General features: G+C 42.4%; 1 protein-coding gene across 2 annotated transcripts in view; it reads right to left on the bottom strand.

Annotated features, from left to right (window-relative positions):
• Window positions 1-5,563: 5,563 nt before the first annotated feature.
• LOC139544097 (synaptic vesicle glycoprotein 2C-like) overlaps window positions 5,564-24,768 on the bottom strand; it is a 60,006-nt gene continuing 40,801 nt past the window's right edge. For both annotated transcript variants that reach the window (XM_071350860.1, XM_071350861.1), the window contains 9 exons: window positions 23,575-23,708; window positions 18,095-18,184; window positions 17,692-17,802; window positions 17,481-17,569; window positions 15,882-16,046; window positions 13,179-13,312; window positions 10,084-10,287; window positions 9,717-9,876; window positions 5,564-9,610 (listed from right to left, as the gene is read on the bottom strand). In XM_071350860.1, coding sequence (XP_071206961.1) covers window positions 9,427-9,610; window positions 9,717-9,876; window positions 10,084-10,287; window positions 13,179-13,312; window positions 15,882-16,046; window positions 17,481-17,569; window positions 17,692-17,802; window positions 18,095-18,184; window positions 23,575-23,708 — 1,271 coding nt within the window. In that variant the 3' untranslated portion in view covers window positions 5,564-9,426. The remainder of the gene's footprint in view (window positions 9,611-9,716; window positions 9,877-10,083; window positions 10,288-13,178; window positions 13,313-15,881; window positions 16,047-17,480; window positions 17,570-17,691; window positions 17,803-18,094; window positions 18,185-23,574; window positions 23,709-24,768) is intronic.

Raw genomic sequence — 24,768 nt, 5'->3', positions numbered from 1 at the left:
AGGGGAGGAGACAGGTTAAAGAAGGATTTTTAAGCCTTGAGACATGGATTGTGTACAGTTAAAGTCGGAAGTTCACATACACCTTAGCAAAATACATATAAACAAAGTTTTTCACAATTCCTGACATTTAATCCTAGTAAAAATTCCCTGTCTTAGGTCAGTTAGGATCACCACTTCATTTTAAGAATGTGAAATGTCAGAATAATAGTAGAGAATTATTTATTTCAGCTTTTATTTCTTTCGTCACATTCCCAGTGGGTCAGAAGTTTACATACACTCAATTAGTATTTGGTAGCATTGCCTTTCAATTGTTTAACTTGGGTGAAACGTTTCAGGTAGCCTTCCACAAGCTTCCCACAATAAGTTGGGTGAATTTTGGCCCATTACTCCTGACAGAGCTGGTATAACTGAGTCAGGTTTGTAGGCCTCCTTGCTCCCACACGCTTTTTCAGTTCTGCCCACAAATTTTCTATAGGATTGAGGTCTGGGATTTGTGATGGCAACTCCAATACCTTGACTTTGTTGTCCTTAAGCCATTTTGCTACAACTTTGGAAGTATGCTTGGGGTCATTGTCCATTTGGAAGACCCATTTGCGACCAAGCTTTAACTTCCTGACTGATGTCTTGAGATGTTGCTTCAATATATCCACATAATTTTCCTACCTCATGATGCCATCTATTTTGTGAAGTGCACCAGTCCCTCCGGCACCTCCACAACATGATGCTGCCTACCCCGTGCTTCACGGTTGGGATGGTGTTCTTCGGCTTGCAAGCGTACCCCTTTTTCCTCCAAACACATGATGGTCATTATGGCCAAACAATTCTATTTTTGTTTCATCAGACCAGAAGACATTTCTCCAAAAAGAACAATCTTTCTCCCCATGTGCAGTTGCAAACCGTAGTCTGGCTTTTTTATGGTGGTTTTGGAGCAGTGGCTTCTTCCATGCTGAGCAGCCTTTCAGGTTATGTCGATATAGATACTTTTGTATCTGTTTCCTCCAGCATCTTCACAAGGTCCTTTGCTGTTGTTCTGGGATTTATTTGCATTTTTCTCACCAAAGTACGTTCATCTCTAGGAGACAGAACGCGTCTCCTTCCTGATCAGTATGACGGCTGCATGGTCCCATGGTGTTTATACTTGCGTACTATTGTTTGTACAGATGAACGTGGTACCTTCAGGCGTTTGGAAATTGCTCCCAAGGATGAACCAAACTTGTGGAGGTCTACAATTTTTATTCTTAGGGCTTGGCTGATTTCTTTCGATTTTCCCATGATGTCATGCAAAAAGCCACTGAGTTTGAAGGTAGGCCTTGAAATACATCCACAGGTACACCTCCGATTGACTCAAATGATGTCAATTAGCCTATCATAAGATTCTAAAGCCATGACATCATTTTCTGGAATTTTCCAAGCTGTTTAAAGGCACAGTCAACTTAGTGTATGTAAACTTCTGACCCACTGGAATTGTAATACAGTGAATTAGAAGTGAAATAATCTGACTAAACAATTGTTTGAAAAATTACTTGTGTCGTGCACAAAGTAGATGTCCTAACCGACTTGCCAAAACTATAGTTTAAGAAATTTGTGGAGTGGTTGAAAAACAAGTTTTAATGACTCCAACCTAAGTGTATGTAAACTTCTGACTTCAACTGTAGGTAAATACACTCTGTAAACCTAAACCAACTGATTGGCATGGCAACAGCACTGGTTTCAGGTGAGAGGTGACAGGGGAAGGTGACATCTGGGCGACCCTCCACATCCTTTTTAGCAGTGATGAATTTAAACTAATCTATTCAGAAAGAGTGTCACGTCGGTATAAATGGGTTGGGAGACAGGTGCAGGAATGCGTAATAGTCCCCCCCCCCCAAATTACAGTGTGCCGTATAAAGGCACAGGGACGAAGACCAAACAAACACGTATACAAAACACAGGGTAGAAACCCAAACAAAAGAGCGACGGGTACCTCGAATAAATACACAATCGCACAATGATTATCCCACGGGACGAGACCCGTAATCATCTGCACAATATACGTGGCAAACAAAAGCCAAAACAACATAGCACACGTACTCATACGAACCAACGGACATTGTAACAATAAATCGACAGGACAATGGCAAACAAAGACCACACTGTAACGGATTTCCTCTTCATCGTCTGAGGAGGAGTAGCAAGGATCGGACCAATGTGCAGCGTGGTAAGTGTCCATAATGAGGATATTTAATAATTCCACAGAACACTGAACAAAATAACAAAAATACAAACAAACAACCGAAACAGTCCCGTATGGTGCAAACACAGACACAGGAAACAACCACCCACAAAACACAAAGGAAAACAGGCTACCTAAATATGGCTCCCAATCAGAGACAACGACTGACACCTGCCTCTGATTGGGAACCATACTAGGCCAAACACAGAAATATAACCATAGAACAAAAACATAGAAAAACAACATAGAATGCCCACCCCAACTCACGCCCTGACCAAACTAAAATAAAGACATAAAAAAAGAACTAAGGTCAGAACGTGACACACACTTATACAATTACTAATCAATGGGTATACTCATATATAGGCTATACTCACACTATCTGCGAGCTGTTGGCTAGAGCTATCATGCCACAAGGCGAGACCCAGATACAGATGGTTGGAATCTTACAATGTTTATTAATCCAAAGGGGTAGGCAAGATAATAGTCGTGGATAGACAAAAGGTCAAAACCAGATCAGAGTCCAGGAGGTACAGAGTGGCAGACAGGCTCGTGGTCAAGGCAGGCAGAATGGTCAGGCATGCGGGTACAAGATCCAGAAACAGGCAGGGGTCAAAACCGGGAGGACTAGAAAAAGGAGAATGCAAAAAAAACACACAAAAAACAGGCAAATGGGAACAGCTGGTTGACTTGGAAACATACAAGATGAACTGGCACAGAGAGACAGGAAACACAGGGATAAATACACTGGGGAAAACAAGCGACACCTGGAGGAGGTGGAGACAATAACGAGGACAGGTGAAACAGATCAGGGTGTAACAAGAGCACACATGCCAATACCAGAGTGGTCACATTTGCTATATGACGCAACATTATTTGTGACAAAACAATCAGTACAGTTGAAAATAAGATGGAAACCATTTAACTTCAATTTTTTATTCAGTACATGGGAATTTAACCACAAAATACATGTTTATGTGCTCCACGTCATCGTTCACATCCTTTTATTTGCAACAAGTAAATTTGATGGCAACATCTCTGGTGCATATTTCGGAATACACAGATAAAAATCTGTCGCCAATTGGGTGGAAACTGTGAAAGCAAAATTGCAAGATTATGTTATAATTCTGTAATTGCATCAAATGGTTATTTTATGCAACAGAACAGAGGGTTGTGTGTGTGTTTGCGTGTTTTACCATGCCTGTGTGGGTGTGACAGAAAAAAATACAGTGCCTTAAAAAAGTATTCATACCCCTTTGATTTCTTCACATTTTATTGTGTTACAAAGTGGGATTACAATGGATTTCATTGCAATTTTTTGACAATAACCTACACAAAATGTTCTGTATGGCCTCCCGAGTGGTGCAGCGGTCTAAGGCACTGCATTCGCAATGTTGTGGTATCACTACAGCCTGGGGTTCGATCCCAAGCTGTGTCATTACTGGCCGTGACCGGGAGTCCCATTATATTGTGTACCTATTCATGATACATCACTATGACGAGAATGACATTCAAATCCATAATTCTGCATTTCTGTGTAGTACAGATCAGGGACCCATGATATTATTCTGTTACCATCATTTTGTTACCATGGAATTTTCCACAACCAACCCCACATTTTTTTAAATAATGGAGTTGATTGTGACAAACAACCCCACATTCCATGTGACCCCCCCCCCCCCCAAGCTAATTAAGATGCTAGTTACCACCTGGCTTGACCTAGGAACTCAGGTTTTAAATATAGCTCTCCCTTTCCTTTTTTCAACAAACATAATTGTTCATGAATGCTCCCAAAATTCAAACATTTACAAAGAAAATATATTTTTTAATTACTTTCAGCAATAAAAAACACAAATTCCCCTCACTTCAATGTTTTGTCATGCTGACAGTAATTAATCAGATCGATGAGTTCTTTCAAAGAATTCACACATTTTAACCCCCCAAAAAATAAAAGTATTACACAGCGCCATTTTAGATTGGGAGTAATAAGCACTCTGACAACCAACCCCTGAGATAACCAACCCCTGTCTCCCCTACATCATTCTAAACTAAATTTTCAGATACTTTCTTTTTCCAAGCACACAGATTCAGTCTGTATTTGTAAACAGGAGTGTTGTGTCTAGTTTGGAAAGTGAAATATACTGAGATCTCCTCTTACCTTTACTGGTCTTCACGACAGTAAAAGTAGTTGAAAAAAGTAGTTGATTTAGATCCATAACAATGTCCCACTGTGCGTGAAAAACAACTGTACACAAGTACATTCAGAAATAGCCGCGGGAAGATGTTTGGGGGGGCTGAGAATTTGTTTTTACAGATGGCTATATCGGTCCTATAATAATACCGGACAGGTAAAGGCCCAGTGCACTCCTTTTGAGGAGAAAATGTTTTTTTCCAAATTAGTTTTTCCAGAAATCAGTGCTCAGCACCCCTACTTCCCGCGGCTGTGCATACAGACATATCTATTTAATCTTTACTCAGGTGCTTCTCACTCTCTTTCTCTCCCTCTCTCTCTGTAAGTCAAGTAGAGAAATGCACAAGCGTCACATGAAGGGTGTCAGTAGAAATCCTTTACTTATGATATCATCATATGATCCCAGCAACATTCAGTACAGTTTATTGCCATCAAATTGGTTGCTTTTAATGTTTAGGACAGAAAGAGCAATGTTGATCCTCAGTTGAATTAGTGCTCTTGTTATTGCCACTGATCTTTGAAACTAGAATGCTGCAGTGGTAGTTACTAAAATTAAATGTAATATGTATAGTAGTAACTGTAGTAGTAACAGGGTTCTGTGTTCCATACCAGGGCTCTGTTTAAGGATCCAGGTGTTTTTGACATACAGTACCAGTCAAAAGTTTGGACACACCTAATTCCAGGCTTTTTCTTTATTTTTACTATTTTCTACATTGTAAAATAATAGTGAAGACATCAAAACTATGAAATAACACATTTAGAATCATGTAGATTCTTCAAAGTGGCCACTCTTTGCCTTGATGACAGCTTTGCACACCGGCTATCACCAGGTACTCCACCCTGCACCTATGTACAGTGTCGTGTCTTTGGCATCACTAAAGGTGAAGACTGTTATTTTATCAAATCAATTCTCCGTAATTATTATTATGTGATTAAACTAATCATGTAAATTTAATTAACTAGGAAGTCGGGGCACCACGGAAAATCTTCAGATTACAGTTATAATTTTCCGAATGTAACTCTTCAGATATTTTAATATCTGATCAACTAGTCTTCTATTAATTAATTATTCTTTACCTCACGTCAGTCTCATTTGAACGTTGTAAATTGTTGGTTATCTGCACGAACCCAGCCTTCACTATAAATCATCCATACACCAATTGGTTTAATCATTTATTTACTAACTAACTAATCACAGTTATGCAGAAACAAACAAACAGTAGATATTGGTTACTAACAAATGATTCGGAAGATTCCCTAGTGGGCTAAGCCAATATGACGGCTTGGTGGACAAAGGGAAGTGGGTGTGGACTGAGAAAGAAGCGGGAAAGACAAAAGGAATCACTACACAGTTGATAATTATATGAATTGAAATGCTAATCCTTTGCACATGAATGCTCACTCATTCGGGAATAATTGCAATCAATATATATTTACGCCCAGTGTGTCGTTGTGATCTTCTCTGTTGGAATCCGGTCTGTCTGCTGAAGAGTTCATCCGAGTCTCTCTCTCTCTCTTTCTGTTTCTGTGGTCTAAGCTATTCGCAATCACAGCTCACGCTGTAGGTTTGCTCAATCTTGGTAATCAAACCTGTGCCACCTCAGCTTACACCGAAGTATGCGTGGTCTAAACTATTCACAATCACAGCTCACGCTGTGGGTTTGCTCAGTCTGAAGAGGATTTTATTCGTAACAATAGGAAAGGGCTGTTCCATGACGCCAGATCATGTCTGTGCTCATGGGGGCTGGCCAATGACTTAGTTAAACTTTTAAGGGAATACAATTCTCTCACATTAAAGGTTTAACATCACATTACATCATTTCACAAATAGTTTCATCTTTACTCATTCATTTTATACAAGAATTTGATGCAAACCTCATCACTGAGGCACCTGTATAAACCGAGTTAGGGTAATGTGGCTGTATTGTCTTTCATGAGGTCACAAACATGAAACAAAATGGACCGGGTCGTAGCTGGCTTCTCCACCGACCGTTTACACATTCTCCAAAATATGGATATTGTTCAGTTCTCAAATTCTGTGATGTAGTAGAAGTTCATTTGTTCTACTGTGAAACTCTCTCCATACTGCATGGCCAGGGAGAGTCTCTTTACGGAATTTATGACGTGGGGGTTAAGTTGTAAAACTGCCCCCCCCCCCCCTCCCAACAGGAGAGGGGGTTGTTCACATCTCTGCTAGCCAATTCACAGAGAGTGCTAACATCATGACAACAGTATATAGTCATTGAACACGTATCACTTTATTAATGTTTACATACTGTTTTACCCACTTCATACTGTATGTATATACTGTATTCTAGTCAAGGCTTTTATTCAGATAATGTCCATAATGTCTAGACACACACCATCATATACCTACATATTTATATTCCAGACTCTGACATAACTCGTTATAATATTTCTATATTTCTTAATTTCCTTTCTTAAATTTTTTGGGGATCTGTGTGTATTGTTTTGTATTGTTCGGTATTACTGCACGGTTGGAGCTAGGAACATAAGCATTTCGATACCCCTGCGATAACATCTGCAAAATACATGTACACGAGCAATACAATTTTAATTTGATTTTGATTTATGATCCTATTAAAGCTCACTACAGTTATAGTCATTAGATTGTGAATGAGGGGGTTTGAAGCAGGGCCTCCTGCGCAACAGAAGAGCGCATTAGCCCACTTAGCCAAAGCAACTCCTCAGGTCTCATGCAAGGTTGCTCATCACCTGAACATGCACGCCCACACACTGAATGAACAGTTCCATCTTCTGGCGAGCTTGATAAATGACACCAATTGTAAAGTCTGTAATCAAAGTACCATGGTTGTTAGAGAATGTAACTCTTTATTGAATACATTACGTGTAGATCCCAGTGGAACCTACCTCTATATACTTCACATTGCACCTGGTAACCTTCCCTAGTCAAAGTAAATCAGATCAAGGACAGGTATTTGACAAATGATTTAACACACACCTCCATGTATTGTCTATAGCAGGGCTATTCAAACCTGGGCCTCATGATCTACTAACTACAGAACTGCTGGTTTTCATCCTTCCCCTCTAATCAGGGACTGATTCAGACCTGGTCAGTGGATTATCTGGCCAATCAATGACATGCTTGTTATTTCTGTGTCTAGATCAGGTTACGGTTAAGCACTTTGTGACAAATGTTTTTGTAAAAAAGCACTATACTTTGATATATTGATCAGTGAGAAGAGGGACAGAAGGGGTGAAGAGGAAACCAGCAGTACTGTGGAGGGACCTAGAGGGGCTGGAGATGAATAGTCCTGATCTATAGCATGTCTGTAGCTCCGTACAGTACAGTCATTTCACCACTGCATGCCCCATCAAAATTACCCAGAAGAACGGACGGACATCTGCCCACAGAACAAGGAACTCACCAGAATGATACAGTCATCTTTGACCCAGATTAACATGGCTGCTCGTCCACAGAACAGCAGCAGGGATGTAGTGGAGTGGAAACACACCTAAACACAGACTACACCACTGGTTATTTTGTGAATTGTGTTGTTAACACACCTGGCCGTTACACCAAATTAGCATTGTTACCTGTAGTGTTTATGTTACTCTCTCTGTTATCTCAACCAGCTAGTGTTTAGCCACCTTCATGTTTTTCTACAACTACATCCCTGTAGCAGAGACACAAAAACAGAACACACAACATAAATACTTTAGTAACACACATGCAAAGTTTCCTATTTTTAACAGAAGTGTAGTTAAGAGTTTGTTTCATACAGAGAGTGACGTGATGAGGGATGGATGGCTGCAAGTGATGCAGTAGGACAAGCTGAAAGACAAACTCATTAACACACCATTAACCATTAACTCTTCTTGAACTGCACTGTTGGTTAAGGGCTTGTAAGTAAGCATTTCATGGTAAGGTCTACACTTGTTGTATTCGCCGCATGTGACAAATAAAGTTTGAATTGATTTGGAAACCAGTCAGACACTTCAGTGAGTCAAGTCAACTCATTAACATCGACCCCAACCCATGGTTGGGAAATTATATACAATATATTATACACACACACACAATATCATACATACACACACACATACTGTACATTTACACAAATGATCCATACCTGGTCAAATGCAAAAGCATGTACTGCAATGATGCCATTATGATACTGCAAAGTCATGAATATGTTAAAGGCATAGTTCACTCCAAACTATACTTTTAGGTTTCAGTGAAATAGGTTAAATATCCCTTAACATGCCAACAGAGTCGTGTGCTCACAAGAGCTTAAGCCTGAAACCTAAATTGATGCTTCTCTAGTTAGGATTCTGCCCTTAGAGAATGGTTATGTTGTAACGTATAGTAACTATGGTACCCAGGCTGACTAAAGAACGTATCTTATCACCTAACTTGTATTCATGTCAGACCCGTAGCACTGAGGACAGAAGCAATAGGTACCTTTGATTGAACTTAGGCTAGGATTAGAATGGCTTTTTCATATCTCATCAAGTTAAAACCTCCTGCTTTCTGCATAAACAGAGCTGAATATTGATCAACTGCCCAAACGAAACGCCTGGATATTCAACAACAAATAACCTAAAACAAACAGCTGGTTTTGGAATGCCAAGGATGAAAAATAGGTTAGGCAAGATAGTCCGGTCTTGGGGCAGTAACAGCAATCATCTCTCTACCTGGGCAGAGCCCTCCAGAAGGTGAATAAAATAGCGTTCAACTCTTCCTACGCACTCCACCCCGAATTCCAGCTCCACCCCTCTGATCGCAGGTACAGAGTATCTAAGGTTTAAAAAAAATATGGCTAAGGGCTCTTTTATTCCAAATGCAACTTAACAAAATGTTGGACTAATTGCACTTTAGCACTTGCACTTCAACATGTAGCCCTTTACTTGAACACGCTATCATAAGGCCTACATACCACTGTCTTAAAACAATGTTACATACAGTATGTAGTCCTTATGACAGTGTTCAACTAAAGCCTAATGGGTACATGAGTGAAGACTGCTGGGTAGTGTAGTTCTACATCAAGACGTTGCCGCGTGTGTCAGGCAGTCGTAGTCCCACCAGGCCTCCTCCCACTAGTACAGCCGACGCCAGCAGGATGGGGATGGTCTTTGTGATGCCAACCAGAGAGCCGAAGATCAGGTTCCCCAACACCGCTGCCAGCTTACACATGGCATTACAGAATCCAAAACCTGTACCCCTGGAGAAGAAAAGGAGGGCAGAGGAGAGTCAACGATGGAGGGTGTGTGTTTGTGTGTGTCTGTGTGTGTGTGTGTGTGTCGTGCCTGCCTGCGTGTTGTACCCACCTCCTGTCAGTCGGGTAGAGCTCAGCAGTAACAACGTCCAGGGAGTTCCAGGCTGATATACTGAGGCCGTTATAGAGACACAGCATGAAGATCATCATAGACTCACTTGTCCCAAACCACAGGAAGAAACAACTGATGCCTGACAGCACCATGGAGCCCCCTGGGGGAGAAAACATGCTATTACACATCATATCACAACAAAAGACATGATAACAGATTACAAATACATTCTCTTTTTGGTGATACATTTTTTATTTCATTTCATAGGTACTGATATGTAAAACCCCAGGGGGGACAGTCACAAAATCGAACATTTGTCTGAATATCAAATACATACTCTGTATGAAGTAGAATTTCAAAAATTTACCCAGCATGCTCAGGCGCCCTATCTTGTCCATGAGAAGGGCGGAGACTATGTTGCCGGGCAACACGGCGAGCGTCCCCAGGAAGTTGACCAAGTAGACCCAGTAGGCGCTGTAGTCATCATCAAAGGTCATCTGACAGCCCGTCTTGTTGTGGTGGAACGAACTGTTGATCACCCTCGACCCCACCAGCTTAGAATCGTCAATATCTGGAGAAAGACAAAGAGAGAAATAGAGAATCAGACAAGTGTACTATTTTGACTCCTTTATGTTCTGTTTGTCTGGCAGGTGAACTTTCTGAATGGACACTGTGCTGGGTTTATACTTATTATCTAATGCTGCTTCCATGGGCCTTTAACTCTGAGACATGGTCTCAGCCTGCCTCTTGTGAGTGTCTCTTCTCTTGATGAAGGGAAGGTAGAACAGGGCCGAGGGGTCAGAAATATGGTCCGTCTGCAAATATGGTCCGTCTGCAAATATGGTCCGTCTGCAAAACATCCCAGGTCTTTTAGGGATAACTACGTAACTCTCCCCTGATGGAAAAGCTATTAATACACGACATCACAGAGAAAGAGCAAAGGCAGCAAACACTATGCCCTTTTCATACCTCTCTCTATTCCTCCCTTCCACCCTCCCTCACCCCCTTCCTCTCTGTGTCGCTGCTTGAGGCAATGAGACTATGTCTCCCATGAGGCTTTGCCACCAAGCTCACACGCCCAGATTGTTTTCATGTTCAGCTGTTTCCTAAATGCTGAGATGGAACCGTTTCTAAACCTGCGGCCCCTCATGGTCTGAGTCAGCTGAACCACATCGTGGCCGTTAGCGGTCCCCCCTAATTCACTACTCCCTCAGAGACCCTGCCTTTCCTGGTTCAACTATTAGTCAGCTCCTCTTATAATTAGATTGTACTCCACATGAACCCTCCTTCATAAGGGCTACATAACACAGTCGTAATAATGATATAACAGATGTACAGATGTACAGTATTGAAAGATAACGTTAACCAAGATAACGTTAACCTGTGCTCAAGTGTACATTGAGATGATATTACAGCGTGCATTGGTCTGTGTAATGTCAAGCCAAAATAGAAAAGATATCTTTCCTTCCCTCCACCTCACTTTAGAACACCGTATTTCCATCCCTAATCTTCTATCAGATAGAATTGAACTGCTGCAGGAGGGACAGGAGAGAGACAGAGTAGAGAGAGAGAGAGACAGAGAGGGCGCAGGGGAGAGAGAGAGGGATACAGAGAGAGAACAGAGAGAGAGCAGAGAGAGACAGAGCAGAGAGAGAGAGAGAGGGAGACAGAGAGGGAACACAGAGAGAGCAGAGAGATAGAGACAGAGAGGGCGAGGGGGAGAGAGAGAGACAGAGCAGACAGAGAGAGACAGAGAGAGAACAGAGAGAGAGGGCAGAGAGAGACAGAGCAGAGAGAGAGAGAGAGAGAGAGGGAGACAGAGAGGGAACACAGAGAGAGCAGAGAGATAGAGGGAGCAGAGAGAGAGAGGGAGAGAGAGATAGAGAGGAAAAAGGAGAGAGAGGAGAGGAAGAGAGTTATGTCTGAAGGGTTTTGTGAGAGGCAGGGGGACACCTCATCTATAACATGGTTGCTGTGAGGAAGAGATGTGCTCAGAATGAATAGAATGAGTAACATTTGAAGTAAACAACCAAGTGTGTGTGTATGCGTGTGTGTGTTTGTGTGCGAGCACGTGCGCATACCAGGGTTTCTGTTAGGAAAATGTGGCGCCAGACATTTGAACGGCAACATTGTAATTTAAGGGACATTTGAGAAATTTGCGGACCCATATGCATTTAGTGTATAACCTGATTAGGGTGTCCACCCACGGTGCTCAGAATGACAGAAATCCCATTTAGATGATGGTAAAGCATGTTAACAGAACAGGCATGTCGAGGATGCAACGATGTGCGGTCTTTCTTACCCAATTCTGATGTGCACTTTGAACATGTTAAAATAACTGTCCACATTTACTTTTCCTCGGCCAACAAGACGAGTAAGGAACAGCAAAATCACTAGCCTATGTCAATCTACTATATTAGAAAAGTGTAGGCTACCTAGTCTATTGGTCAGCTCTTTGAGAAAGACATGTCATATTCCAAACAGTTGTGGGACAATAGATCCCAAATTCAAACAAGCAGTAGGCCTAGGATACATTAAAAAATATGTTAAAAAGCAATGATTCTGATGCAACAGATCAGAAGCTTCAGTTTAAAATATGATTTATTCACATTATAAGCGCAGCAATGCAAACAAGGCAGTAGACTACACGCAAATGTTCTTTCCATAATGCAATTATCGGGAAAATACAGTCAAAAGCACACTGCCATTGCGAGAGGTTTGATGTGACAGAGATGAAAATATCTGTTTAGAAAGAGAGGAGATCTAATAGGCTAGTTAATCAAGTTAAGACATGCCTCATAATATCTATTAAAACGTTCAGGTTTCAAAAAATGTATATGTTTTCAAAATGCATACTGCCAAAGTGGTGTGATGCGCTGATGAAGCCTGCCTCCCGTTGCCGTTTGATGCCAAGTTCAACACAACTGGGAACTCGGAAATCTCAGACTTCTGACAGTGGGTTTAAGACAACTGGGAAAAAATTCTAACTCAGGAACTTGAGCCTCTTCCTAAAGCTCCGACTTTCCGACCTGAAGATCTCTGACGTCATGATTTCACATCGTATTTTTCAGAGTTCCCAGATGTCTTGAAAGCACCACAAGATGCTGTAGCAGCAGCTCTAGCAGCGTCTGACAGATTTTCCACTTAAAGGCTCTGTATCTGTATGCTGTACGAGTGTGATAAAAAAGATACATAACAAATGTACTGTACACGCGCCAATTTAATTCCACTAAATTATGCAAATTAACCAATAGATCGATAAGCATGACCAGTCAAATGTATTTCCATCGACTGGTATTTCCAACAAAGAACAGGCTAAAAATCATTATTTCACAATGAGATTTTTTCTTCTTCTCTGAGACAATTGGCCGGCTTCAATTTTATCGGCTATGACAAAAGCCATTACCGGCTAATGGAAACCCTGGCGCATACATGCATGTGTGTGAGTGTGTGTGGACTCACCTGTGTTATAAAAGAAGGCTTCTACGAAGGTGCAGTTCTTGAATAATGAGCCCACTGTTGACACGTCGTCAAAGTAGCAGTTCTGAAACGTAGAGTCTATAAAGGTGACGGACTTCAACTTCATACTGATGAACCTAGAGAGGAGGAGAGGAGAGGAGAGGAGGAGAGAGAGGGGGAGAGGAGGAGAGGAAGAGAGGAGAGGAGGAAAATAAGAATAAAGAAGATGAATACAGTAAAGAAAAATCAATTGTACCATCAACACTTATTTTTGGTCTATCCAAAGCAGAGGAGTTGAGATAGTGATAGAGCAAATAAAAGATTGATGATATCCCCTCCAGTAACCAGCGGTGTGAGATCACTAGCTGGGAGAACAGCCTGGCCTGTACGCTGACTCAGCCCTTTCTATCCAATCAATATGTTCCTGTGATATTGTGTGTCTGATATGTCCCAGTTTGCCTGTCTCTTATCCACCCCTACAGCTCCTGTATTAGCTCCTGCCTCTGATCTAATCTAATGTACCGGTATGTACAGTTGAAGTCGGAAGTTTACATACACTTAGGTTGGAGTCATTAAAACTCGTTTTTCAACCACTCCACAAATTTCTTGTTAACAAACTATAGTTTTGGAAAGTCAGTTAGGACATCTACTTTGTGCATGACACAAGTCATTTTTCCAACAATTGTTTACAGACAGATTATTTCACTTATAATTCGCTGTATCGCAATTCCAGTGGGTCAGAAGTTTACATACACCAAGTTGACTGTGCCTTTAAACAGCTTGGAAAATTCCCAAACATGATGTCATGGCTTCTGATAGGCTAATTGACATACTTTGAGTCAATTGGAGGTATACCTGTGGATGTATTTCAAGGCCTACCTTCAAACTCAGTGCCTCTTTGCTTGACATCATGGGAAAATCAAAAGAAATCAGCCAAGATCTCAGAAAACAAATTGTAGACCTCCACGAGGCTGGTTCATCCTTGGGAGCAATTTTCAAACGCCTGAAGGTACCACGTTCATCTGTACAAACAATAGTACGCAAGTATAAACACCATGGGACCATGCAGCCGTCATACCGCTCAGGAAGGAGACGCTTTCTGTCTCCTAGAGATGAACGTACTTTGGTGAGAAAAGTGCTAATAAATCCCAGAACAACAGCAAAGGACCTTGTGAAGATGCTGGAGGAAACAGGTACAAAAGTATCTATATCCACAGTAAAACGAGTCCTATATTGACATAACCTGAAAGGCCGCTCAGCATGGAAGAAGCCACTGCTCCAAAACCGCCATAAAAAAGCCAGACTACGGTTTGCAACTGCATATGGGGTCAAAGATCATACTTTTTGGGGAAATGTCCTCTGGTCGGATGAAGCAAAAATATAACTGTTTGGCCATAATGACCATCGTTATGTTTGGAGGAAAAAGGGGGAAGCTTGCAAGCCGAAGAACACCATCCCAACCGTGACGTGGGGGTGCTTTGGCAGCATCATGTTGTGGGGGTGCTTTGCTGCAGGAGGGACTGGTGCACTTCACAAAATAGATGGCATCATAAGGTAGGAAAAGTAAGTGGATATATTGAAGCAACATCTCAAGACATCAGTCAGGAAGTTAAAGCTTGGTCGCAAATGGGTCTTCCAAATGGACAATGACCCCAAGCATACTTCCAAAGTTGTGGCAAAATGGCTTAAGGACAACAAAGTCAAGGTATTGGAGTGGCCAACACAAAGCCCTGACCTCAAACCTATAGAAAATTTGTGGGCAGAACTGAAAAAGCGTGTGCGAGCAAGGAGGCCTACAAACCTGACTCAGTTACTTAAAAAAAAGTGGTGATCCTAACTGACCTAAGACAGGGAATTTTTACCAGGATTAAATGTCAGGAATTGTGAAAAACTGAGTTTAAATGTATTTGGCTAAGGTGTATGCAAACTTCAGACTTCAAGTGTATGTTGTGTCGTGTTGTTCTGTTAGAGGTAGTGGGGGGGAGCATAGTACAAGTGCAGCATATTGACATGAGAGAGAAGGAAGAGAGAGAGAGAGGGGGGGGGGGTGGTGGAGAAAGAAAGAGAGGTGAGAGAGAGGAGAGGAGATAGGAGGAGAGGGAGAGAGAGAGACAGAGAAGGAACGTTAGAGAGAAGTAGAGGTAGAGAGAGAGACAGAGAAGGAGAGGCAGAGAGAAGAGAGGGAGAGAGAAGGAACGTTAGAGGAGAGCGAGATGGAGAGAAGGAACGGTAGAGAGAACGAGAGAACGAGAGGAGAGAGAGAATGGTAGAGAGAGACAGAGAGAGAGAGAGAGAGAGAGAGAGAGAGAGAGAGAGAGAGAGAGAGAGAGAGAGAGAGAGAGAGAGAGAGAGAGAGAGAGAGAGAGAGAGAGAGAGAGAGAGAGAGAGAGAGAGAGAGAGAGAGAGAGAGAGAAGGAACGGTAGAGAGAAGGAGAGGGCGAGAGATACGTTTTTTTATTTCCTGGAGGCAGTGTAGATAAAGGAAAGGAAGAACATTACAGAGAGCGGTTTGTTGTTTACAGGAATGACGGATCACACTGCTATCCTGGAATGGGATAGGCTACTTTAACTGGATAAACTGGGGGTTTGATAGAGCCTGTTTAACTCATTAAAGTCTCTTTAAGTGAGTTTGTTGGTTACAATAACCATCATTGATGAAGACTACATTGGTGAAACACAAATAGTGTGTGCGTTTTGACACAGTACCTGTCGTTGACGAATACTCCGTTGGTGTGTATCTGGTTCTCCAGGGTGAAGTTAAAGGTGAAGTCTTCTGTATGTTCGTTGTTGTGAGTCTTCACTCTAGAGGCATACTCATCAGACTGCAGGTGATGGATGACATCAGGGAACCACACTGATAGGCCATAGTACCTGCAAAGGATATGGCGTCACTGACAGACTAGTAACCACTCACAGGAATAATATTCTTAACATTCTCTAGTTAGGATATACAGTGCATTCGGAAAGTTTTCAGACCCCTTGACTTTTTCCTCATTTTGTTACATTACAGCCTTATTCTAAAATGTATTACATAGTTTTTTCCAATCTTCAATCTACACACAATACCCATAATGACAAAGCAAAAAAGGTTTGCAGAAATTGTAGCAAATTTATCAAGAAAAAAACTGAAATATCACATTTAAATAAGTATTCAGACCCTTTACTCAGTACTTTGTTGAAGCACCGTTGGCAGCGATTACAGCCTTGAGTCTCCTTTGGTATGACGCTACAAGCTTGGCACATCTATATTTGGGGAGTTTCTCCCATTCTTCTCTGCAGATCCTCTCAAGCTCTGTCAAGATGGATGGGAAGTGTCGCTGCACAGCTATTTTCAGGTCTCTCCAGAGATGTTAGATTGGGTTCAAGTCTGTGCTCTGGCTGGGCCACTCAAGGACATTCAGAGACTTGTCCCGAAGCCACTCCTGCACTGTCTTTGCCCAAGTTTGAGGTCTTGAGCGCTCTGGAACAGTTTTCATCAAGGATCTCTCTGCACTTTACTCTGTTCATCTTTCCCTCAATCCTGACTAGTCTCCCAGTCCCTGCCGGTGAAAAACATCTCCACAGCATGATGCTGCCACCACCATGCTTCACCGTAGGGATGGTGCCAGGTTTCCTCCAGACGTGACGCTTGGCATTCAGGCCAAAGAGTTCAATCTTGGTTTTATCAGACCAGAGAATCTGACATGCACTGTTAACTGGGGGACCTTATATAGACAGGTGTGTGCTTTTCCAAATCATGTCCAATCAACTGAATTTATCACGGGTGGACTCCAATCAAGTTGTAGAAACATCTCAAGGATGATCAATGGAAACAGGATTCACCTGATCTCAATTTCAAGTCTCATAGCAAAGGGTCTGAATACTTATGTAAGTCCGTTTTTTATTTTTAATACATTTGCAACAATTTCTAAAAACCTGTTTTTGCTTTGTCATTATGGGGTATTGTGTGTAGATTGATAAGGAAAAATATTAATTGAATCCATTTTAGAATAAGGTTGTAACGTAACAAAATGTGGAAAAAGTCAAGGGGTCTGAATACTGTAGAGTAGCTAACATTCCAGGGATCTGACTCTAGCTGTGTTGTGTGATTTGTTATGTTGTGGATACATTCCAAAAGTATTGGGATTTAGCATTGATGTTCCTAATGGTGCTTTATTTAGATGGGTGGTCTCTTTACCAGTTAGCGTGTTAGCATTCATCATCATAGCGCTATTTGAGAGACACGGGCTCTACCTTAGAGTCAGTTACTTCATTATGAACACACAGACTCAGGAGAAACTGATAACTGGGATAGGTACTGCTTACCCAAAAGACAGTGTGAACCACACGAAGGCCAGTTTGATGGTGTTGTCTTTCACTGGGTAGTTGAAACAGCTCATGAATGTTAACCAGATCTAGAGAAAGAGAAAGAGAGAGAGAGAGAGAGAGATGGATAAATACCTAAAAAAGTCATTATTCATAATGATTTCATATAATATTTTTTGTTGCAACCCATCACTAACACCCACAGTCATACCCCTCTGAGTTCAGTCCTGATCCTGAAGAGGACTTTGCCAACAGGGTTGGATGAGTCTGACTGCATCTCTACCAATTCATCCAGATGCTTAGGGAGCTTTATTCTGTTCACCTACAGGGGGAGACTCAGAGTCAATACACTATGTGTGTGTGTGTGTGTGTGTGTGTGTGTGTGTGTGTGTGTGTGTGTGTGTGTGTGTGTGTGTGTGTGTGTGTGTGTGTGTGTGTGTGTGTGTGTGTGTGTGTGTGTGTGTGTGTGTGTGTGTGTGTGTGTGTGTGTGTGTGTGTGTGTGTGTGTGTGTGTGTGTGTGAAGGAGAGAGCGAAAGAAAGAAAGAAAAATAGGAAAAGAGAGAGGATGAAAGAGAGCGAGAGAGTGACAAAGAGAGAGGTACTGTATACTCACGGTGAAGACTTTCTCTGGTTCTCCACGGGCCCTCATGTTGGTGTCATGGATCTGTTTCAGCACCATCCATGCCTCGTCATGTTTACCCATCTAAACACAGAGAGAAGGGTTACACACACAAATCAAATTGTATTTGTCACATGCTGCGAATACAACAGGTGTAGACTTTACTGTGAAATGCTTGCTTACGAGCCCTTCCCAACGATGCAGAGTTTAAAAATAATAATAAAACATTTAAAAAATAGTAACACAAGAGGAATAAAGAATGGAGATACAGTACAGTGAGTACCAGTACCAGATCAATGTGCAGGGGTACAAGGTATTTGAGGTAGATACTGTATGTACATGAATGCAGGGTAAAGTGACTACGCATCAGGATAGATAATAATAAGAGTAAAATAAAGAACAGAATAGCAGCAGCATATGATGAGTGTAAAAGTGTGTGTACTGTTTATGAAACACATTTAGACATTATTTTACTCTAAGAGAGGATACCCTTTTTATGTTTCAACTCCTCAAATTGAGTGAAGACAGACCCTACTAAAACGCGAGCATCAATGAATACAATGAATACATTGATTCTGGAAAATGAATGTTCCGTTTCTGTACTGCTAGTTGTCTAGTCTGTGTTTTATAAATGTGCAATGAGCATAAAAACTATTATATAAGGAATTTGCAACTTGTGTTTATTTTGAGCAAATAAGGTAGGCTACTTTATTTCAACATGTGAACAAAGTGGACAGGCTAGCAAGCTGTTCAAATAGTTGGAGACAGACAGAATGTTGTGTTCATAACAAACTTTTCTACCTTGTTAGCTAGCAAATACATCCAAGTTGGATAAACTAAATACAAAGACTAGCTGGCTACTCACTATAGCAGGTGGGCTTGTACTTGGGAGATTGTTTATAAGACCTGTGTTCATTTTCTATAATGCCTGCTACATTATTAGTGAATGTGTATGTCACGCCCTGAACATAGTAAGCTGTTTTATCTGTGTTGGTTGGGGCGTGATGGACTTGGGTGGGTTATCTAGGTGTATTTGTATGTCTATAGTGGCCTGATATGGTTCCCAATCAGAGGCAGCTGTTTATCGTTGTCTCTGATTAGGGATCATATTTAGGCAGCCATTTCCCTTTTGTGTTTGTGGGATCTTGTCTGTATTTAGTTGCCTGTCTGCACTATTTGTATAGCTTCACGTTTCGTTCGTTGATTTTGTTGTTTTTGTTCAGTGTTTCATTCATTAAAAGAGAATGTACGCATACCACGCTGCGCCTTGGTCTCACTCATACGACGAACGTGACAGTGCATGACGCATGGTTCTGGTTACATTTGTAAACAAAAGGGCATATTCATAGACAGTTTTGAAAGCCAGATCAGTGATTATTGCAACAAAAAAAAGCAGGTTAAACTATGTTGATAAAATCATTAAATTATTAGTGGGTCTTATGGTTGTGGAAGACTTATATTCAGCCTAGGTATAATTACACAAGCCCTGAATTCATTAGATTATTGCTGACTGTTTGAAATGCTGTGCTTTTGACCTTTAATTGTAAAGAAAAGCTTATTTAGAGAGAACATTAAAAAAATTGAGATATATATTGTGAATCGGCTATTAAGTTTGAAAAAATCCAGATATGATTTTTATGCCAAATCACCTGGACCTAGTGTCTATAGGTGCGTGTGTGTTTAAGTATGTGTATATGTATGTATGTGTGTTTGTGTGGTGTCATTATGCATGTGTGTGTGTTATGTGTGTGTGTAAGTACAGTACGTAGTGTATAATAATGTGAGTGGGTTTTGTGTAGTGTGTGTGAGTGACTGTGTACATAGTGTGTATATATAGTCCTGTGTGTGTGTGTATAGATTCAGTGCAATATAGGGTCAATGCAGATAGTCCAGGTAACCATTAATTAACTATTTAGCAGTCTTATGGCTATGTCACATGTGCAGCCAGAGGAAAAAAAACTCTAGACCACCTTTACTCCACACATAGTGATGCATACAAAGCTCTCCCCCGTCCTCCATTTGGCAAATCTGACCATAATTCTATCCTCCTGATTCCTGCTTACAAGCAAAAACTAAAGCAGGATGTACCAGTGACTCGCTCAATACGTAAGAGGTCAGATGATGCGAATGCTACGCTACAGGACTGTTTTTCTAGCACAGACTGGAATATGTTCCGGGATTCATCCAATGGCATTGAGGAGTATACCACCTCAGTCATCGGCTTCATAAATAAGTGCATCGACGACGTCGTCCCCACAGTGACCGTATGTACATATCCCAACCAGAAGCCATGAATTACAGGGAACATCATCGAGCTAAAGGCTAGAGATGCCGCTTTCAAGGAGCGGGACACTAATCCGGACACTTATAAGAAATCCCGCTATGCCCTCAGACGAACCATCAAACAAGCAAAGCATCAATACAAGATTAAGATTGAATCCTACACCAGGCTCTGACGCTCGTCGGATGTGGCAGGACTTGAAAACTATTACGGACTACAAAGGGGAACCCAGACGCGAGCTGCCCAGTGACACGAGCCTACCAGACCTGCTAAATGCCTGTTATGCTCGATTCGCGGTGTTGGATTCGACATTTTGAACATTGAGATATTAAATCAATTATAGGAAAGAAGCATATAATCAAAGGAGAAAGAGACGGGGCCTCTGTAGAAAGACAGATAGCTGTGGAATGTGTTGGAATGTGTTGGGGGACGGGAGAAGAGCACCGTGTTGATACAGGAAAGACAGATGGACATCTGTGGATGAGGTGAAGGAGGGGTTGAGGTCAGGAGGTGAGGACAGGTCACCTGAAGGGAGTAATAAGGGTTTGGTATCTTGTTACTCTTTTCATGTTAAACCATAAGATGTAAGGATTGTAGAGAAGGGGGAGTGTTTTAAGTGGGATATATATATCTGAGTGGGACAAATGTTGGAGTGTCTGAATACAGCTGTACAGAACCTTTGGGAAGAATTAAACTTGGTTAAAGCTTCTCTAGTGTCCGTGAGTTATTTATTCTGAAAAATATGAACCTAACAGAGGCAAGCAAAACTGAAGCATGCACGAGAGGACAAGTTGTTCTGGACGACAATGCTCTCGGTAGCCGATGTGAGTAAGACCTTTAAACAGGTCAACATTCACAAAGCCACGGGGCCAGACAGATTACCAGGACGTGTACACAAAGCATGCGCGGACCACCTGGCAAGTGTCTTCACTGACATTTTCAACCTCTCCCTGTAATACCTACATGTTTCACGCAGACCACCATAGTCCCTGTGCCAAAGGAAGCAAAGGTAACCTGCCTAAATGATTGCCGCCCCGTAGCACTCACATCGGTAGCCATGAAGTGCTTTGAAAGGCAGGTCATGGCTCACATCAACAGCATCCTCCCGGACACCCTAGACCCACTCCAATTCACATAGATCCAACAGATCCACAGATGACGCAATCTCAATCGCAATCCACACTGCCCTTTCCCACCTGGACAAAAGGAACACCTATGTGAGAGTGCTGTTCATTGACTACAGCTCAGCCTTCAACACCATAGTGCCCACGAAGCTCATCACGAAGCTAAGGACCCTGGGACTAAACACCTCCCTCTGCAACTGGATCCTGGACTTCCTGACGGGCCACCCCCAGGTGGTAAGGGTAGGCAACAACACGTCTGCCACGCTGATCCTCAACACTCGGGCCCCTCAGGGGTGCGTACTTAGTCCCCTCCTGTACTGCCTGTTCACCCACGACTGCGTGGCCAAACACAACTCCAACACCATCATAAAGTTTGCTGACGACACAACAGCGAAAGGCCTTATCAACGACAACGATGAGAGCCTATTGGGAGGAAGTCAGAAACCTGGCAGTGTGGTGCCATGACAACAACCTCTCCCTCAATGCGAGCAAGACAAAAGAGTTTATCGTGGACTATAGAAAAAGGCGGGCCGAACAGAACCCCATGAACATTTATGGGGCTGTAGTGGAGCGGGTCGAGAGTTTCAAGTTCCTTGGTGTCCACTTCACCAACAAACTATCATGGTCCAAACACACCAAGACAGTTGTGAAGAGAGCACGACAACACCTTTCCCCCTCAGGAGACTTGAAAGATTTGGCATGGGTCCCCAGATCCTCAAAATGTTCCACAGCTGCATCATCGAGAGCATCCTGACCGGTTGCATCACCGCCTGGTATGGCAACTGCTCTGCTTCGGACTTTAAGGCGCTACAGAGAGTAGTGCGTACAGCCCAGTACATCACTGGGGCCAAGCTTCCTGCCAATCAGGACCCATATACTAGGAGTTGTCAGTGGAAGGCCCAAAAAATTGTCAGAGACTCCAGTCACGCATGTCATAGACGTGTCTCTCTGCTACCGCACGGCAAGTGGTACTGGAGCGCCAAGTCTAGGATCAAAAGGCTCCTTAACAGCTTCTACCCCCAAGCCATAAGACTGCTGAACAATTAATCAAATGGCCACATAACTATTTACATTGACACCCCCTCTCCATTTATTTTGTACACTGCTGCTACTCACTGTTTATTATCTATGCATAGTCACTTCATCCCTACCTACATGTACAAATTACCTCGACTAACCTGTACCCGCGCACATTAACCTGGTACCGGTACCCCCTGTATATAGCCTCATTATTGTTATTTTATTGTGTTACTTTTTATTATTTTTTACTTCAGTTTATTTGTTAAATATTTTCTTAACTCTTCTTGAGCTGCACTGTTGGTTAAGGGCTTGTAAGTATGCATTTCATAGTAAGGTCTACACTTGCGCATGTGACAAATAAAGTTTGATTTGATTTAGCAGTCTTATGGCTTGGGGTAGAAGCTGTCTCGAAGCCTGTTGGTCCGAGAGCCGATGCTCCGGTACCGTTTGCAGGGCGGTAGCAGAGTGAACAGTCTATGGCTTGGGTGGCTGGAGACTGGTGATTTTTCGGGGCTTCCTCTGACACCACCTGATATAGAGGTCCTGGATGGCAGGGATCTTGGCCCCAGTGATGTACTGGTCTGTCCACACAACCCTCTGTAGCGCTTTGTGATCTCTTCATGACTGTGTGGGGGTTTGTGGACCATGTTAAGTGATGTGGATGCCAAGGAACGTGAAGCTCTCGACCCGCTCCAAAAAGTCCTGTCGATGTGGATGGGGTCGTGCTCTCCCCTCTTTCTCCTGTGGTCCATGATCAGCTTCTTGTTGTTGTCCTGGCACCACACTTCTAAGTCTATAGGGGCTGTCCCATCAGAAAGTCCAGGATCCAGTTGCAGGGGGAGGGATTCAGTCCCAGAGTCTCCAGCTGGGTGATGAGCTTGCAGGGGACTATGTTGTTGAACGAGGAGCTGTAGTCTATGAACAGCATTCTCACATAGTTACTTCCCCTCTTGTCCAGGTGGGAGACGGCAGTGTGAAGTGCAATTGAGATTGTGTCATCTGTGAATCTGTTGGGGCGGTATGCAGACACACACACACACACTCCTTACCTCTAGGAGGAATCGTGGGCTCTCGGGCATGAAGGTGAGTGCTACGACAGCACACACACAGGGTAGAGCACACACCACCACAAACACTCTCCAACTGTGGAACTGGTAGGCGGAGCCCATACTGAAACTCCATCCTGCACACACACAACCACCAATCAGAAAAAAGAGAAATGAGCACAACAATACATATTCCATGTCTAATATTATGCGTTTTTTTGTATAAAAGTAAAAGTATGAAGGCCTGAAATCTTAAAGTGCCTCCAAGTACCTTTAAATAATCAACCCATTTCATTATAGTCTCTCATATGAGGAATTATCCAAAAACACACTTCTATTTTCCACATGAGATGCAGCGTGATGATGGTAATGAGAATCTAGAGACTGAAGAACACCACATGGTGAAGGAAATGAGCGAGCAAGAAAAAGTAAGAGAGAGAAATAGAGGGGGAGAGAGAGACAAAGTGTGTTGTTCAATTCTTATTGGAAGCATTTAGTGAGACTAACTGATACATCAATCTCTGAGGATAGCAACGGAAGAGCTAACTCTCTCTCTCTCTCTCCTCTGTATATATAGGCCTACATACACAGCAGCATCTGAATAAAGACACACATCCAGACAGTTGGTCTGTTTAGAGTCAGGGTGTGGGTGGTCTTCAGGATAGCCCCTGGGGCAGAGGGAGAAAGCCAGGGAGATGTCAGAGGTGTGAGGGGGAGTTCATGTGATGTCACAGTATTGTAAACCAAATCATGTCTGTTGGGGGTTGTTGCGGTGTTTGTGTGTATGTGGTGCCCATGGGGCTGTGTTAGACTCCACCAGTACAAATCTCATTAGGGAGATTACAGCTATAATGGACTGGAGGGTATGGCTGACTGATTGACACACACCTAGATTTATACAGCTGCGCTACGTAGAACAAGGCAGTGTCACACTTCAATCACACACACCTGCAGTGTCCTTGGTCACAGCACAATGCCCATGACATTAACACCTACACATACACACACAGAGGCATAAAACACTCACAAACACACATGGGTGTTTACACAAATGCATGGGTACACACAAATAGGAGTGTACAATATACAGTAACCACACACAGCAATATACACACGCACTTCACACATAAAACATTACACATTTTTTACACAAAACATTTACGACCCGCCTCTTAACTTAATTCCTTCGAACACACA

This window comes from Salvelinus alpinus, chromosome 18, assembly GCF_045679555.1.
Source record: "Salvelinus alpinus chromosome 18, SLU_Salpinus.1, whole genome shotgun sequence".
Taxonomy (NCBI): domain Eukaryota; kingdom Metazoa; phylum Chordata; class Actinopteri; order Salmoniformes; family Salmonidae; genus Salvelinus; species Salvelinus alpinus.
This window is presented reverse-complemented; position numbering and strand designations above follow the sequence as displayed.